Source organism: Scomber japonicus, chromosome 19 (genome assembly GCF_027409825.1).
Source record: "Scomber japonicus isolate fScoJap1 chromosome 19, fScoJap1.pri, whole genome shotgun sequence".
Lineage (NCBI taxonomy): Eukaryota > Metazoa > Chordata > Actinopteri > Scombriformes > Scombridae > Scomber > Scomber japonicus.
The window spans coordinates 22,212,124-22,227,637 of NC_070596.1; the positions used below are offsets into that span (position 1 = coordinate 22,212,124).

General features: G+C 37.7%; 2 protein-coding genes across 2 annotated transcripts; both read right to left on the bottom strand.

Moving 5' to 3' along the window:
- Window positions 1-1,360: 1,360 nt before the first annotated feature.
- cacfd1 (calcium channel flower domain containing 1) lies at window positions 1,361-7,999 on the bottom strand. The gene is made up of 5 exons (XM_053339736.1): window positions 7,514-7,999; window positions 3,972-4,044; window positions 2,847-2,972; window positions 2,519-2,626; window positions 1,361-2,106 (listed from the first exon to the last, which is right to left on the bottom strand). The coding sequence occupies exons 1-5, from the start codon at window positions 7,620-7,622 to the stop codon at window positions 2,019-2,021; spliced, it is 504 nt and encodes a 167-aa protein (XP_053195711.1). The 5' UTR covers window positions 7,623-7,999; the 3' UTR covers window positions 1,361-2,018.
- Window positions 8,000-9,189: 1,190 nt separating this feature from the next.
- Window positions 9,190-14,092, bottom strand: ptcd2 (pentatricopeptide repeat domain 2). Its single transcript, XM_053339735.1, has 10 exons — window positions 13,981-14,092; window positions 12,628-12,720; window positions 12,409-12,538; window positions 12,117-12,234; window positions 11,234-11,312; window positions 11,055-11,146; window positions 10,825-10,938; window positions 10,648-10,722; window positions 10,457-10,570; window positions 9,190-9,728 (listed from the first exon to the last, which is right to left on the bottom strand). Exons 1-10 carry the CDS (start codon window positions 14,087-14,089, stop codon window positions 9,507-9,509), a joined length of 1,146 nt encoding a protein of 381 aa, XP_053195710.1. The 5' UTR covers window positions 14,090-14,092; the 3' UTR covers window positions 9,190-9,506.
- Window positions 14,093-15,514: the final 1,422 nt, after the last annotated feature.

The following is a 15,514-nucleotide window of genomic DNA, read 5'->3' on the forward strand; positions in this document are numbered from 1 at the left end:
CTATCCTTATCTTTGGGTTTACCATGTACATTCCCCAATATTAAAAAGGTCCCTAATGCCCGGGTACGTTTTAAAAATGCATTCAGGCTGCAGTTCAGAGGTGTCTGTGTACATTACCTACAACACTTAAGTCACTTGATTGGTATTCAGATCTCAAACTTATCATTTGAGCAAGTGAACTTTCAGACAAGCAACCAAAATCTTTTGGTTGTTCTTTTTGGATGAAATTAACCTACAACTGATCTGACAACTTTTCCTAAATACAGTTCTGTGTGTGTGTGTGTGTGTGTGTGTGTGTGTGACTGTAATAATTAAAATACAAAGGAAATTCTTTATCAGCTAATACTCCATGATCTTTTGTTCTAACACCTACTAAAAAATCTTGATTTATTCAAGATAACAAAATCAAACTGCCACAATTCAACAACCTAGACACTAGAGTTTCCTCCTGATGTGCTTAATAAATTAAACTAATTCCTAACAAAAACTATAATCTCAGATATTATCCCTATCAACAGAAATAGCCATTCAAAATCTAGAAACATAGTCCAGGGAAAAAAACTACTACGCAACACATTATTGTGAACACTGGTGATCAATTACTCTTCTGATCAACAGAGACCATCAATAAAACAAAACAAGGAAATACATACAGGTCTCATGCTTAGTCTGTGCTGACTTTAAGGTTTAAAAAGATCCCTAATTAGAATTGGAAATAGAACTTTTCTTCCCTGTTGCCTTCCCCTCTTATCTTTAAGACAAGTTGTTCAAATTAAATGCCTCACTGCCCCAAACCCAATAGTGATGAGGTTAGTGCTGTGTGAAGCCCTGGTATCAGTATATTTGACACACACACACAGCTCAAGTCTCGCTCACACTCCTTGCAAAGTCCTTACTTTACTTTTAAACATTAACAAACAATGAAAAATGTCTATTTCTCATCCTAATATGGACACTAGCTACTTCCTTGTTTTGTGAATGATGTTGTCTGTGTTTGACCAATCAGTGTTGATCATCCCTGCAAATCCTGCCTCTATAGGTCCTTTGAAGTCCTCTACCTGTGTTTCCTCAGGGGGAACAGGGTCTAAATTAAGCTTTAAGACGATTATTTTACCTTCCAATCCCAAAGGTCCAAATGACTGTTGCTCATTACATCCAACTCATACATAGCAGTAAATACAAAGAACAACAAGACAAATCTATGTCATTTTTACGTATGTGTGAATGCTATATTTCAAGCGCTACCATGATGTTTTTAATTCCTCATGGGTCTAATTTGCATGATCTACTTGGCTCCACAGATGCGATGGAGACGTAAACTGGTTTGTAACAACAGGGACATTTAGTTCCGAGTTTTTAGTTCCTGAGATGAGTTCCTCTGGTTCCACATTACCTGGAACTTTTGGTCATGAACGGGGCCTCAGTGGGAAAGTTCCTAATGCTTTGACCTTTCTTTACCCACTGCACTCCCTCACTCCCAGACAACTCTGAATCACAGCCTGAAAGTCCAAGTGAATGACATGAAGTCAAAATATGTACATTTTACAATCACAATTTCTATTCATTCAGCCTTGTCTTTGTTTTCTATTTGTTTCCTGAAAGGCTCGGGCTACAAAGATGTAACTTTTTCCTCACAATAAAAAGAGGGGGTTTACAACTAACAGCAGCAAAACAACAAAAGGGAAACATATAATAAATACAATCCATGATTAAAAACATAAAAACAAACCCATACAATCTAAAGTATCATGTCTTAATGACAGCTTCCATTTACACGCCAGGTACCAAATAACGGAGTCAATCCAACGCCGGTCAGTTCAGATGCTATTAGGTCAGGTGAACAAGAATGCAGCGGTTTAACTAAATAAATAAACTCAGTAACGTTGTTATTTGGTGACGGAAATGGAAGAGAGCGAAAGGGGCAATGGAGGAAGAGGTAGGGTGGGCGGAGGATAGGGAGAAAAAATTCCTCAGTAAGAAAATTGAGGAAGTAGATTGAGGGTGGGACGGTGGACGCCTCACTCCGGAGCCCCGATCGTTCCTGTCATCCTCTCTTCATCCCCTTGTTTTTGATGCTGCAGTCTGGCGTAAGTCACGGCGTCTCCCCTGAAAGAGAGAAGGAAGGAAGAGGGGAAAAAGAGGAAGGAAGAAAGATTGCAAGAGAGGGATGGTAATAAAAAAAGTTATGGCAAGGGGAGAAGTGAGGTGAGGAGAGGTAGGAACAAAGGAGACGCAGGAATGACAGATGTTAATTGCAAGGTTATTACATGGCTCACCTTGTCAAAAGTTAATTTGTATGAATAAAGAGGTTCATTAGACTTGTTAAGACTTAAAGCCATAAAACAAAAATCTTATTAACTGATTATAATGTGACATAATGCATTTAATTTAGGTATCTGGGAGTGTTTTTATGGGTTAGGCATAGGGAGATAAAAGTAATTACAAAATGTCTGTGTTGAACAGCTTTTATTCAAACGGATAGTGAAAATAAGGTGCTAACAACTGACAGATGTCTTACTTTTTGCCTAAAGATGCAAGGCCGTACAGGACTCCTGTTGCAAAGGCGATGGCATTTCCAAACAAGGTTGTAAAGGAGAAACTCAAGAAAATGGGAAAGAGAGCCATCCTGAAAATAGCAACCGAAGGGCAGCCGACAAGAGACAAAAACAAAAGTCAGTAAATCATATTATAGTACAAGCATGCTGTGGATAAATGAACCACATTCCCAAAATATGTCCAACCTCTTATGCAATTTTAATAACCATTGAAAATTCTCTGTGCAAAAATTACATTTCTCAAACAGTGAAGCAGACTCTCTCCAGTGACAAAGTGTGTATTTTTCTCACCCGCAGTAGAAGAAAGATTTCTGCCAAGGTTTGAATTTGTCTGCACGGGCGGCCACAGCGTTGGCAAACTCTATGAACTGGCAACAGAACGGGACCTCGCATAGGAACAGAACAAAAGCGTTCAACCTTGAGACAGGAGGAGAAAGGACACAAATGCAAGAGTAAATCAAATCTGTGCACTTTTATCACAAATACAATTCTGGCTCAAATCACTGGAGGAATTTCCAAAAAAAGGCAGCTGGTTAGGAGAAGAACCGTGTCGACATTCAAGGTATTCAAACTGGGCGGGAACACTTGTGATAAAATATTTACAGTTGTAAAAACAGCAAAAACTGTCATTCTGGCTTTTTAAATGAAGACTTCAGCCTTTGTTATTCTGTAGAGTTGTGCACAGTCACCTAATTATGCATATGCAGTGCCTGTAAGACTTAAAATGAATGAATGGGACAAATTCAATACCATGTTTGTTCAGCAAAATCTGATCTCTGGACAATCTGTCTGCTTAAAAGAATAAAAATGACAAAATATCATCATTTGTTAGGGCATGTACTAAAGTAGAGTATTTGCTGCTCTCTATCGATGTAAGCTAATACATGCCATACTGTATATAGGAATGTAATACAAGTGCATATTCATGGAATTCAAAAATTTGAAATCTGAATGATAAAGCGCTTTCTAGGTCCATATTTATACTCTGGGGATCTACTGGAGCATCATTGCATAATTTACAGTTCAAGAAACTCCTTATTTATTTTTTACTGGCCATTTATGCAGCCCCCTCAGTTCAGCCTCTGTGTGAAACAGGCCGTTTTAGCTCCAGTCTCTTTAAGGCCCTTCTGCCTGTGAGCCTACTCTGTTGTGATTGGCCACCTTCCAGGAAGCTGTCTCTTAAAAAATCTATACATGTTCAAGGCCAAATCCAATGAAACAAGCAACAAAATTGACGAATAGCCGTTTGTGGGTTTATTCACGAGATTAAATAATCTGATTTTTGTGCGACTGTATTCTGACAATGGCAAGTAGTTATATAGTGCATTTATACCAGCAGCAACATATAAAAATATAAGATAACAAAATGTGAATAAATGCTACATAAAAGTAAGTAAATCAGTGTTAAAGACTTACACCATCCATACTCCTGCAGCGATGTTTAAAGGGTTCACAGTGACACAGTTCCACACTCCTGAGATGGCACAGGCTGCAGGATTAAGATCAAAGAAACAATGTTAGAGTCAATCTCAGTGGGGGAGACTATTTCTGCATGGCTCGAAGGTGTGGCGCAAGTGCCTTTGGGGCGTGTCCAAATCCACTTTTGCTATCTTAACGGCGGATAAATGGTCACTGCGCCAGGCGCATGGTCTAAAGGGGATGAACTTAAGTCCCCTCATTAATCATAGGTGTGTTTTAGGCGTAACACGCGGTAAACCAATCAGAGGGTCATCTCCCATTCCCTTTTATATCCAGGAGCGCTGTCACATTGGCAGATTGCTATTATAACAGCACATTTACCCAGCAATGTGTTTCAATAATAAAACATGAGTTACTTTTGCTGAGAAGATAGTTGGCTGATGAGCTGCTAACCTCACATTTCATTCATATAAAAGGACCTGTTTTTTTGGTCAGTAGCGCAATCTCTTTCCTCTGCCTTAAAATAGCAACGCGCCACCAATGCGCCTGACCACACCTCATTTTGAGACCAACATAGCGCCCATAGGCGCACAGACTGGTGCAAGTGCATTTGCTATTTAGCTGCGCCGGGGGAAACTAACAAAGACACATGTGCCACGCCCGCCATCCTCTGTGTGCCGTCTGCAAGAAGGGGCCCTAAATCTTAAACATAGTGTTAAATAAGCATATAAATGAACACTTGTAGTCATTTTCCGGACGGCTTGCGTGATAAAATCAGCAATGTGGAAAATATGCAGCATATATAATATGACAGTTAAAAAAGCACCACCTATACTCTGTTGGGACTGTTTGAACTCTGTATGAACTTCTACTCATCAGGATTGGAAAACAACCGAAATGTATGTTTCATCACAGGACCAGCTAGTGTTTCCCGTTATGAAATATAGTATGACTGCATATCGTAAATTATTATTGTATTATCGAAGGGACGCCTGTCACAGCTTCATATATTAAGACTATAAAAGAACTATTGCTTCATGTGTTTAGTCAGATAACTCTGTACCGCTGTGTATGGCTTGTTTCCTTGCTGCAAGACAAATAGACACTCGAAACGACTCTGTGCCTCTTTGAGAGAATTTCCATAACACATGTAGACTCAAATGTACAACAAGCACACTGATAAATGTCTGTCATGAGAAACACATTATTTAAATTGCCCATATCATAAGAAATAGAATATCTGGAGAAAAAAAAACACTGATTAAAATGCGGAAACCCAGCTTTCATATTTAGATGTAAGAGCTATTATGAAACATGGCTCGGCTTGGAAATCAATTTCCCCATTTCAGATTTGAAACACAAATTACCACCGTGTCAAAATCAAAGCAGACTACATTTTTTCCATGTACAAGATCATTTCAGACAGATTCCTTAAATGATAAAGATGAGTATTTCAATTAAAAGTATTTTTAAGCTTTTGCCATGGCCTTTGATTCACTGTGTGGAAAGTTTGATATCTTATTTCATTATAGATCTTTAATAACTACATGCTGCAGGAAGCACTGCTGCACACACAGAGCCAATAGGAACCTATCATTATCCATTGTCTGAAAATATAAGTATACTGTTATTAGGGCTGCAACCAATGATTTGTTGTGTCAGTAATACTCAGAAATAGGCATTAGAGCAAGCACAAGGTAATGTCTTTAAATGTCTTGTTTTGTCCAACCAGGAGTCCAAAATCCAAAAATATTCAGTTTACTATAATATATGACAAAGAAGAGCATAATCTATAATAATTGAGATTCTTCTTCTTCTTCAAATAGATAACCATTAGTTTTCTGTCGATTAACTAATCAAGTAATCAACTACTCATTGCAGCTGTAAGTGCTAAAATATGAGGTGAGGTATACAAGCATATTGAGCTATCATGGGCTAATATACATTGACTGTGAGTTCACTGGTTGTGCAACAGCTGTGAAAAATGGTGCGGGTGGGTTCTGTAATAATATGCAATATGGCATCATCACACATTTTGGAAGTGTGTTAGCTAAGGTAATTAACACAACTGCAGTAAATCAACCAATGTTACCAGTCATATAAGTCCTAGTATTCAACCATATAAACTGTAAGATGCTGTGTTTATATGGCTTATTTAAAAATACTACTACTACTACTACTAATAATAATAATAATAATAATACTAATAATAATGATAGTAATTTGTCAGCTTTTGGGGTTATTATTGGAAATTACCACCAGTCCTGTGTGTGCAACATAATCATCTGTTTTGGAAAAAAATGGAAACATAAGGCTCAGGTTGAAATTACTGAAATAATCTCTTTAAATGCTGAATCTGTAGCCAAGAAATACAGATATATGACAGGGAAATATCTTATTTCCACAGCAGGCTGATTTGTCAAACACAAGCACTTTCAATAAGATTAATAACGGTGACATTACCCTGAAAATGAACACACTAGCTCACTTACACAAACACATAGAGAAGAGCAAATTGGTGCTGCATATTTAACACCTCATCAAAATGTCAGGTGTGAGAAACTGCTAGTAAAAGTTGCACCTCTACTCCCAACACATGCAAGTGTGCGATGTTTTAGGACTGAGGAGGAAAGAGTCTACATCCTCATATTCAATTCATAATACTAAGTCCAAAAATGTCTTTATTTACTGATGCTTATTATTTATAATTGATCATTTTACTTTATTTTCTGGTGACACATAGCTCAAAATTTCACCACAGCCCTAAAAATATATATATTAAAACTGCCCACGTGTGTGAACCAGCTGTCGATATAGAAACTTCATCACATTTAAGTTCCTAGTATGATCTTTTGAACTTGGCAAACAGATGGGAAGAGACGGTAAACATGACTGCTGTCTACACTACCATACATGCATACCCTGCTCCTTTCCAACCTCCTTAATAATACAGAGCCCATTGAATATGCAGTGCCCCAGGTGGTTAATGTGATACAGCTACTGTGACTCTGGTGTCACTCTGAAGGATAGAGAGAGAGAGACACAGGAGGGCTGCAATGCTGCTGCTGCTGCTGGAAATCTGCAAAGCCAGCATTAAAAAGCAATAAATCTGTCCCACACTGACTCCTAAGGGAATGATTCAAGAACCTTATGTAGACATGATGGGTTCATATCATATCATAGGGTTAATATGGGAATAATAAGATATTATGGAGTGTGTGAGCCAGGCAAACAGGCGGTGGCTGCTGCAGTGTGGGGACAATGGGCAGTGACAAAGCTTTTGTCTAACCTGGTTGAGCAACTGGAGATGACTTCAGTCACATATTTTCCTTAATAGTAATGTCATGCCTTTACTGTCATTCTTCTGCTCTCATCCTTAAAGTAACACAGAGTTAAGGAGTCAACAATTTGAACTGTATCGAGCAGCCTGCCACAGCTTCAACGTGAAATAACACTATACTACATGGCATTAAACAGCACACTGACAGTACTTTCTTATTAAACAAAACACCAGAAATGAACTTTTGACAACCACTTACATATTCCTCCCAGCACCCCTGCTATTTTGCAGAGCCATCGGTACCACCATGTCATGCCATCATCCTCCGGGGTGGCTTTAGTGGACGCTGCAGCCTCTTCAGAGCTCATTGTGTTTTTCAGGCAAAGTTAGCTAAAGCTAACCCAGTATTTACAGATGTGGCTAAGTTAGCTGGCCCTCAAGAAACTTAACAACTATCTTATTAAGACACGACTAGTCCCTTCTAAATGAAACTATACGTAAGTTAAACTTAAAAAAAAAAGTATTTTATCTTTTCTTTGTGTTTTCGCGTAGGCTGATGTTGCCAGCAGTTCATCCACACAGCCTCAGTCTCTACCAGCTAACCCGGCTAGCTGCCACCAGCTGCCGCTTAGGAGTCGATATCACCACTGCATCCGTCCCCCCAACACTGTAGTAACGATATGAATACACAGAAACGATGCTGTGCTCCTTTTCCTACTATTTGTTAACCGTATACTAATATCTGGCTCTCCTTGTTCTCCACCCTGGCTGCGCAGCCGATGTGAGCGGTGCATTATGGGAGAGGATTCATGCGCGTCATGGTTTGTTTACATGGGTTTGTTTATATGTCGGCGGGATGATTAGTTTTGAACTTATGTGTAACACATTACAACATATTTGTGGTTGAAACAGTTTCTCCTTTGTTGGTATTGGCCATTAGAAGATACCTTCATAATCAGGGTTGGGAAAGTTATTTTGGAAATAAAAGTAACCTAACTATTTAGATTACTGTAATGGGAATTCTGTAGGCGACAGAATAAACAATAAATACAATGAAGGACTTTGTGCTTCTTAATACAAAATTGCCAGAACATTACTAAATCAAAATAATGTGACTTATTACATTTGATTACTTTTCCATTCTTTTAACAAACATTTTCAACTGTTATAGGGTAAGTTTACCCATTATTGTTGTTATTTTTCCCTCTTTTAATTTTGTAATTTGTTCCGTCTCATCAGCTTGTCAGTTAAATAACTATAAAACACTTTGAACTACACCGGTCTGTATGAAAGGTGCTATACAAATAAAATTTGATTGATTGCTTCGGCCCACCAAAATCTAAGTTCAGGTGTTTTTCATGGATACTGACCATCACTTAAACTTGGATCTTTCAATAGTCGCTATGAAAAAAGATGCCTTGCTCTGTGGCATGAGGTGCATGATTGTCAACTTAATAAGTTAATAATACACTGGTTTACATTAATTTTATTTTGTCAAGTCTGAGGAAATAACCCTGATGATGTCACAGTGATGTACTCAGTGTTGTCTCAGCATGTACACTACAAACGTATGCATCACATTTAATGGAAAACCATTCAAACTGAGCATGTGGAGAGTTATCAGTGAGGGAGACTCAAATACAAGAAAATGAGTTGCTTCATGGGAAATGTAGTATCATGTATTTTTGGAGCTTCACAAAACATAGGGTCATGATATATCTGCTGCAGTGATTTAAAAAAAAAAAAAAAAAAAATCATCTTTTGAGTGCCCCAAATTTATTGAAGTACAACACTAAACCAAAGGAATTCCCCTTTAAAATACAAGAAACAGCAGAATATCAGTATGTTACCAGAAACCAGGCATATCAAAGCAAGACAGAATCTTTTTGTAAATATCTTCTTCAGCTTTAATCATTTACATTTTCATGTACACATTTCTCCCAAATCATTCATGTCATCCATATGTGATCCTTAAAGGAACATGTATACCAATTAAGATAGTGTTTTCTCAAACAAGCCATTCTCTGCTTACTTTAAGTACCTACCACACTAATACTGTGAACTTGTGCAACAGGATAGAGACATCTACAAAGGGAGTCCAATCGGTAGAGGGATGAATGAGTTTGTCTTTAAGGAGAGGTAGATAACTGGGACGAGTTCAACTGTAGCCAGAGCCGCCAGCGTTTAAGTGACCAACACTTTCCAGCTCCATATGACACTAGTTTTGTGGGAAAGAGTTAGGGCAGGTTGCCTCACTCTGACAGCAGAGTGGACTGTAGTGGTGTCAGAGTCCTTCGACTAGTCCTCCTCTGGTCCACCATTGGTGCTGGTTTCCTTTTCCCCGTGGGTGTGTAGCACAACATGTCATCGAGGGTCAGCTGAGTCACCTGACCAGCATGCTCAAGCTGAGAAACTATCTGCTCCACTTTCGCCTTTTGTGGTTTGTCCTCACTTCGCAAACGCAGCAAATCCACCTGTGGAAGAGGTCATGAGAGGTCACTGAGTTGACTAGTTACTCATTCACAGCAAAGTGTTAGCCCCTCTAGCAGTGTGGCTATGTCTGCCCATCACTTTGACCCAGATTGAGATATCTCAATGACTATTAGATGAGTGGCCATGAAACTGTGTGCAGAAATTCATAGTCCTGAGAAGATGGAGCCTATGGACTTTGGGCACCGTGAGGTTCCCCTTTATGGTTGGATCGATTTCCATGAAATTTGGGACAAACATTCACTTCCAAATGTTTTAAAATCTTTATTTTTTGTATGAAGTAGTAAGAAATAGTACAGAAATGTAGAACACTTATGCCCCAGAATGCAACCACTTTAAATGCTAGATCTTTTTCATGGTGGACATCTTGACTCATCACAGCAAGAAAAGCACAGGTGCAACTAATACCATTAAAAACAATTATAATCTATTTTGGTGTTCAAGCTCACATTTAATTGAACTAAGCCACCTGTGCTCCCCCTGCTATTCTGTGTTGCCTATAAATCATGTCTACTGCAGGAAAACACCTGCTAAGAATAATGCAGATAGAAGAAAACAAAAGCATGAACAGCAGGTACTTTTTTAAGATTCTATAATCTGTGTGAACTACCAAAAAACCTGAGAAAACATTGATTAAAATATGGCCAAGTTGACAGGACTTTGTATAAGATCACACAATAGCAAAGAACAAACAGTCAGATGTTTAACTCACCACCTCCTGAGAAAATTCAGGCTTCTTCACGAAAGAAGGGCTTTTAGACACAATTGCTTCAGAGAGGACGGAAATGGCGTCTGTCACTGCTCCAGACATTGCAAATAGTACAATCTAAATTACAAGAAAAAAAAACATGAAAAAACAGTGGAGAAAAATGTGTACACTTTATTTGTATGATGCAAACTTACCTTCAAATTTTGGCATAATCTGCTATCTGTACTCATTATTTGTGAATACAAGGACTGCGCTTTTTCAACATCGTTCTGGAACCAAAAGGAAAGAAAGATAAAACAGACAACTGGTAATATTTTAATATTCCTCACATCTTTTTGCAGGAGTGAAGAGTATAGAAATATATAACTAACCTGTCGAAGTGCCAATGCTACAGCAAAGCAGAAAGCATGTCGGGGGATAAAGTTCCCCTTGGTTTGACCCTCCTCCAAGAGAGCTATGAAGATCCTGTAGGACTCCGGCGTGTTCTGACCAACATAAAACAGGACGTCATTTCGCAGTGAACAACTAAAACATGAACTCAGTGCTGTAATACAACATTTCATTCAAATCTATGTAGATAATCCATTCATTTGACAGTTACCAGTTTATAGCAGGTGCCAGATGCCAGGGTCAGCGTGTCCTTATTGAATGGCACACCGTGTTTCCTCATGGTTCTTAGCACCTCCAGAGCATCTACAGTGGTCAGAGTTTAGTTTATTATACACACGTTACCATAATGTCAGATGAAACACAACACTAGAAGGTTAATCTGTCACTTACTTTCATAAGAGCCTTTTGTGAATAACATGTCTATGGCGATGTTGAAGGATGTGGCGTCATTGAAAAATCCTTTCATAGTCTGTTCAGGGAAATGAGAGGAAATGTTTGAGTCCAAAAATATGAGTCTCATCTTGTCATATTGCCAACAGTCCGATCACAATGTTTCATAGTAAAGCATTCAAATGAACACTGAAACAGACTTTGCTCACTATAATCATTCCTCCTGTTCCATTAGAAGATCTCCTCTAAATGCAGCTGGCTTATATGAGGTTTCAGCCATCAGAGTTAATCGACTTGATTTGATTAACTTGCATGCTATAATAGCTTCAAATAACCCGCATCAGTTACATTGAAAGTGAATTAGAGCTGCAATGATTAGTCAATTAGTTGCCAACTATAAAATGAATCAACAGCTGTTTTCATAATCAATTAATTGTTTTTGAGTCATTTTTTTGAGGAAAACAAATCCAAATTATCTGACTTCAGCTTCTCAAATGTGACTATTTGCTGTTTTCTTTAGTCCTGTCTGCTAGTAAACTGAATTTCTTTGGGTTGTGGACTGTTGGTCAGGACAAAACAAGACATTTGAGCACGTCACCTTGAGCTTTGGGAAATAGAAATAGAAATTTTTCATAATTTTCTGACACTTAATGGACTAATCAATTAGTCGAGAATATAATTTAAACATTAATTGATAATAAAATGAATGAGCATTAGTTGCAGACCTAAAGTACATTATCAAGGATTTCTTAATGGTCAGTCTGAACAGGAGGAATGTTAACAGTGGAAAAAAAACATGTTTCAGTGTTCATTTGAGCACCTCACTAATGTTTTAAAACAAACTTGAAACACTGTGAACATGTCCTGTAATGTAATGTTTTACCTCATCAGTGAGAGTAGCAGCAGCCATCTCCTCCAGACCCAGCTCATAACACAGTCTCATGAAGACAGGACCAAACTTGAACTCTCCAAATGCCAAATTCCGGTTCTCTGCATGATACCTTGTGAGCGCAAATTAAAGGATCATCACTACGAAACTCAGAAATGTATCACATGGTGACAAGCAAAGCCACAATGAAGACATACTGTATTTTTTGTCATTTATTTCCCACTTGTGTCTCTAAATGTCAGAGGACGAGCAGAGAGGATAGGAACAGTTTTTTGGTGTAATGTACCTATACATGGCGTCTTTGGCTATCATCATATCATCTGCAGATTGGCACAAGTGAAGTAGAAGTTTCAACTCATCTCGCAATATCAGCTCATTCTTTTGTAGTTTCTCACTGAACAGCTCAATATAATTTCCTGTAAAAACAAGAAGAAAACATAAGCCTCTGTATTGTATTAAGTAATATAAAACTCCAGCTTAGTTCCAGTGACAAAAAATACTTCACCTTTCGATCCACTGACAAGGTGAGCCACGGCCAGCTTCCTCTGCTGAAAGTCTTGTAGTTTGATAACATCTTCTGACAATAGATGCCTTTTCGCTGCAGAGAAAACAAAAATCCAGGTGTGTCAGTATTGTGTGGTAAAAAGTATTAATAAGTAGTGAACACTGGGTAAACCATTATGAAGAAAGAAAGGAATTAATATCATTACTAAGTGGTGAAAAACACAATATCCCAATGAGGAAGACATCATGGACTAATTAATAAGAGTAACAGTAATGATAGAGAGACATTTTTCTGCCACTATCCCACACTCCAGCCCAGTAGGTGGTGGTAATGCCCCTAGAAGATGGTTTGCAAACCTCCATTAAATCCCAACTACTTTATATACAGTTAGCTAGCTTAGTCCAGTGATTCCCAACCTTGGGGTCAGGCCCCTCCAAAAGGCTACCAGATAAATCTGAAGGGTCGTGACATGATCAATGGGAGGTGGGGGAGGGACGGTCTGATACACAGTTTGTATTTCCAATCTTTTTACAAAAATTTGGAAAGTTTATCCTTTTTTGTGAATCAAGTTGCTGTTGAAATGACACCATGGAAGTTTAGAGGGGGAAATGTCTCTTAAGTGGATTTCTCACATAAAATCTGTGCAATAACAATATCAAACTCAGGTACATTATCTGATATATAATGTTATAATTGTATTATTATTCTTTACTACAATTGTTTTTATTGCTTTTGTTCTTACTAATCATTATCTATTGTTCTTTATTATTTTTTATTGACACTCTTCTATTTTTCTGTCCACTTTGCTACTGCAATACTTTCCCTATCGTGGGAATAATAAAGGAATATCTACTGAATAATTTAAAACTCCTCTATGCTTGAAATCAGACAGGGAGCATGAGAGCTTTAACCCCTGTAACTATGTGTTAGATATTTAGAAGCCTACCATGTTGTTTACTTGATACTTAATCTTCATCTGGAAAGTAACTACAACTGCCAAATACTACAGTGGGGTAGAGTGCAATATTTCCCTCTGAAATGTTGAGAAGTGGAAGTATAAAGTAGTTTTAAATGGAAATATTACAGTAAAATAAAAGTACTTTAACATTGTTCTTCAGTATAGTACTTGAGTATATGTATTTAGTTACCTTTCCCCATTCAGTTGCTAATTCTGCAAGCAAAGAGACAGGTAAACATGGTGAGGTGGGACTGTAATGCCCATCATCACACGGGCATGACCTGCTAGATGTGCTAATGTACTTAGCCTCTGTTAGCAGTCTGTAAATTAGTTAATAAAAATAAGTCACCCGCGTTTCACACATGACACCTTTTTACGAGTTTTATTTATCTTACCTCCTGCACGACGTTCAATCCAGCCCGGTTGTAAAACACGACAAATGACTCCGTTAGAGGACTCGTACAGTAACGACCGACAACATTTACTATATCTGGCCAGCGCCATATTGCCACGGACTGTACCATTATGTTGAAAACACAGGGGACGCTATTGGACATATTGTCGTGTTTTAAAACGCTGATTCACATACAGTATAGTTAAATGTATTTTTAAGATGCACTGAACAATATAAATAAATCAATAAATCAATTACCGACCGAGTCAATATGTTTAACTAATTGTTTTCCTATTCTTACATGCGATTTGCAAATGGAACCTTCCAGCATCAGGCTCAAGAGTACAAGCTTTTACTCTATATTTTATTGCCATTTACTTTTTCAATTAGTGACACAAAGCTGTGCTCATTTCATGCGTTAATGCTGTTATCATTGGCAGAAATGGAAAACGCCTTTATTTATAATAATTATTGACCAACCAGGCAGCCAAAAGGGTCGTCTTTTAACCAACAGGTGGGGCTATTGCACTGCTTTTTGACCCCTTAACATTGCACTAAAAAACCCTAACAGTAGTACCCTAACAGTAAAATGGTACTTTTTAACAATCTAATAATTGTATCACTCACAGGGACCATTTTTTCTACATTTACATTTAGCTGAATTTTTTGTTCACTTTTATTTTAAATGTGGGACTTTTAGTCAAAATGTGAGTGTTGTTACATTATTGTAGTGGTAAGTAAAGGTTGTCAGTACTTCTCATTGTTTCTGTCCAATGTGTATTTTTTCCCATGTTAAATCTGTGCAATAACAATATCAAATTCAGATATCACTCAACACCAATATAACTCTAATACATAATGTTACTATTACTATTCTTTTTCTATATTTTTACTGCTATTGTTTTTATTGCTTTTCTACTTACTTATTATTTATTGTTCTTTATTCTTTTTTCCCCTTCCATTTTCCCTGTCTACTTTGCTGCTGCAATAATGTAAATTTCCCCATTGTGGGACTAATAAAGCAGAAACAACTTATTTTGCTTATTGCTTGTCATAAACTTTACGTTTAGTTTTAGATTTTTATACAGTTTGTATTGTTTTATCTCTTGATGATGGTCAGAGATACCAAAAACATTGCAGTAACTTAATCAAACAAACAACAGTGAGTGAGACAGTGTGCAGGAGCTTTATTCCTTTTTCTGATCGCACCTTCCTCCCACGCACCTACCAATACTCAGGTGTGCAGAGATTCATTTCTTTTCTTTTATTGTTTTATCTCTGAAATATCTGTCTCAGTTAACAAAATTATTGCTAAAATATTACAGTGGTTATTACTTTGTGTTGCAGTGGAAGAACAAAGTGGACGAGGCAACAAATGAGTAAAATCATTCGTCATTGAAAGGTGCCACAAATCATTTCATCTGACCTGATGGCACCAAATGAAGAAATCCTCAGGCGTTTACATCTAACCTTCAAAATTATTTATTTGATATTTAAATGTGAAGCTTAACCTCTTTGCACCATGTCGTGTTCAA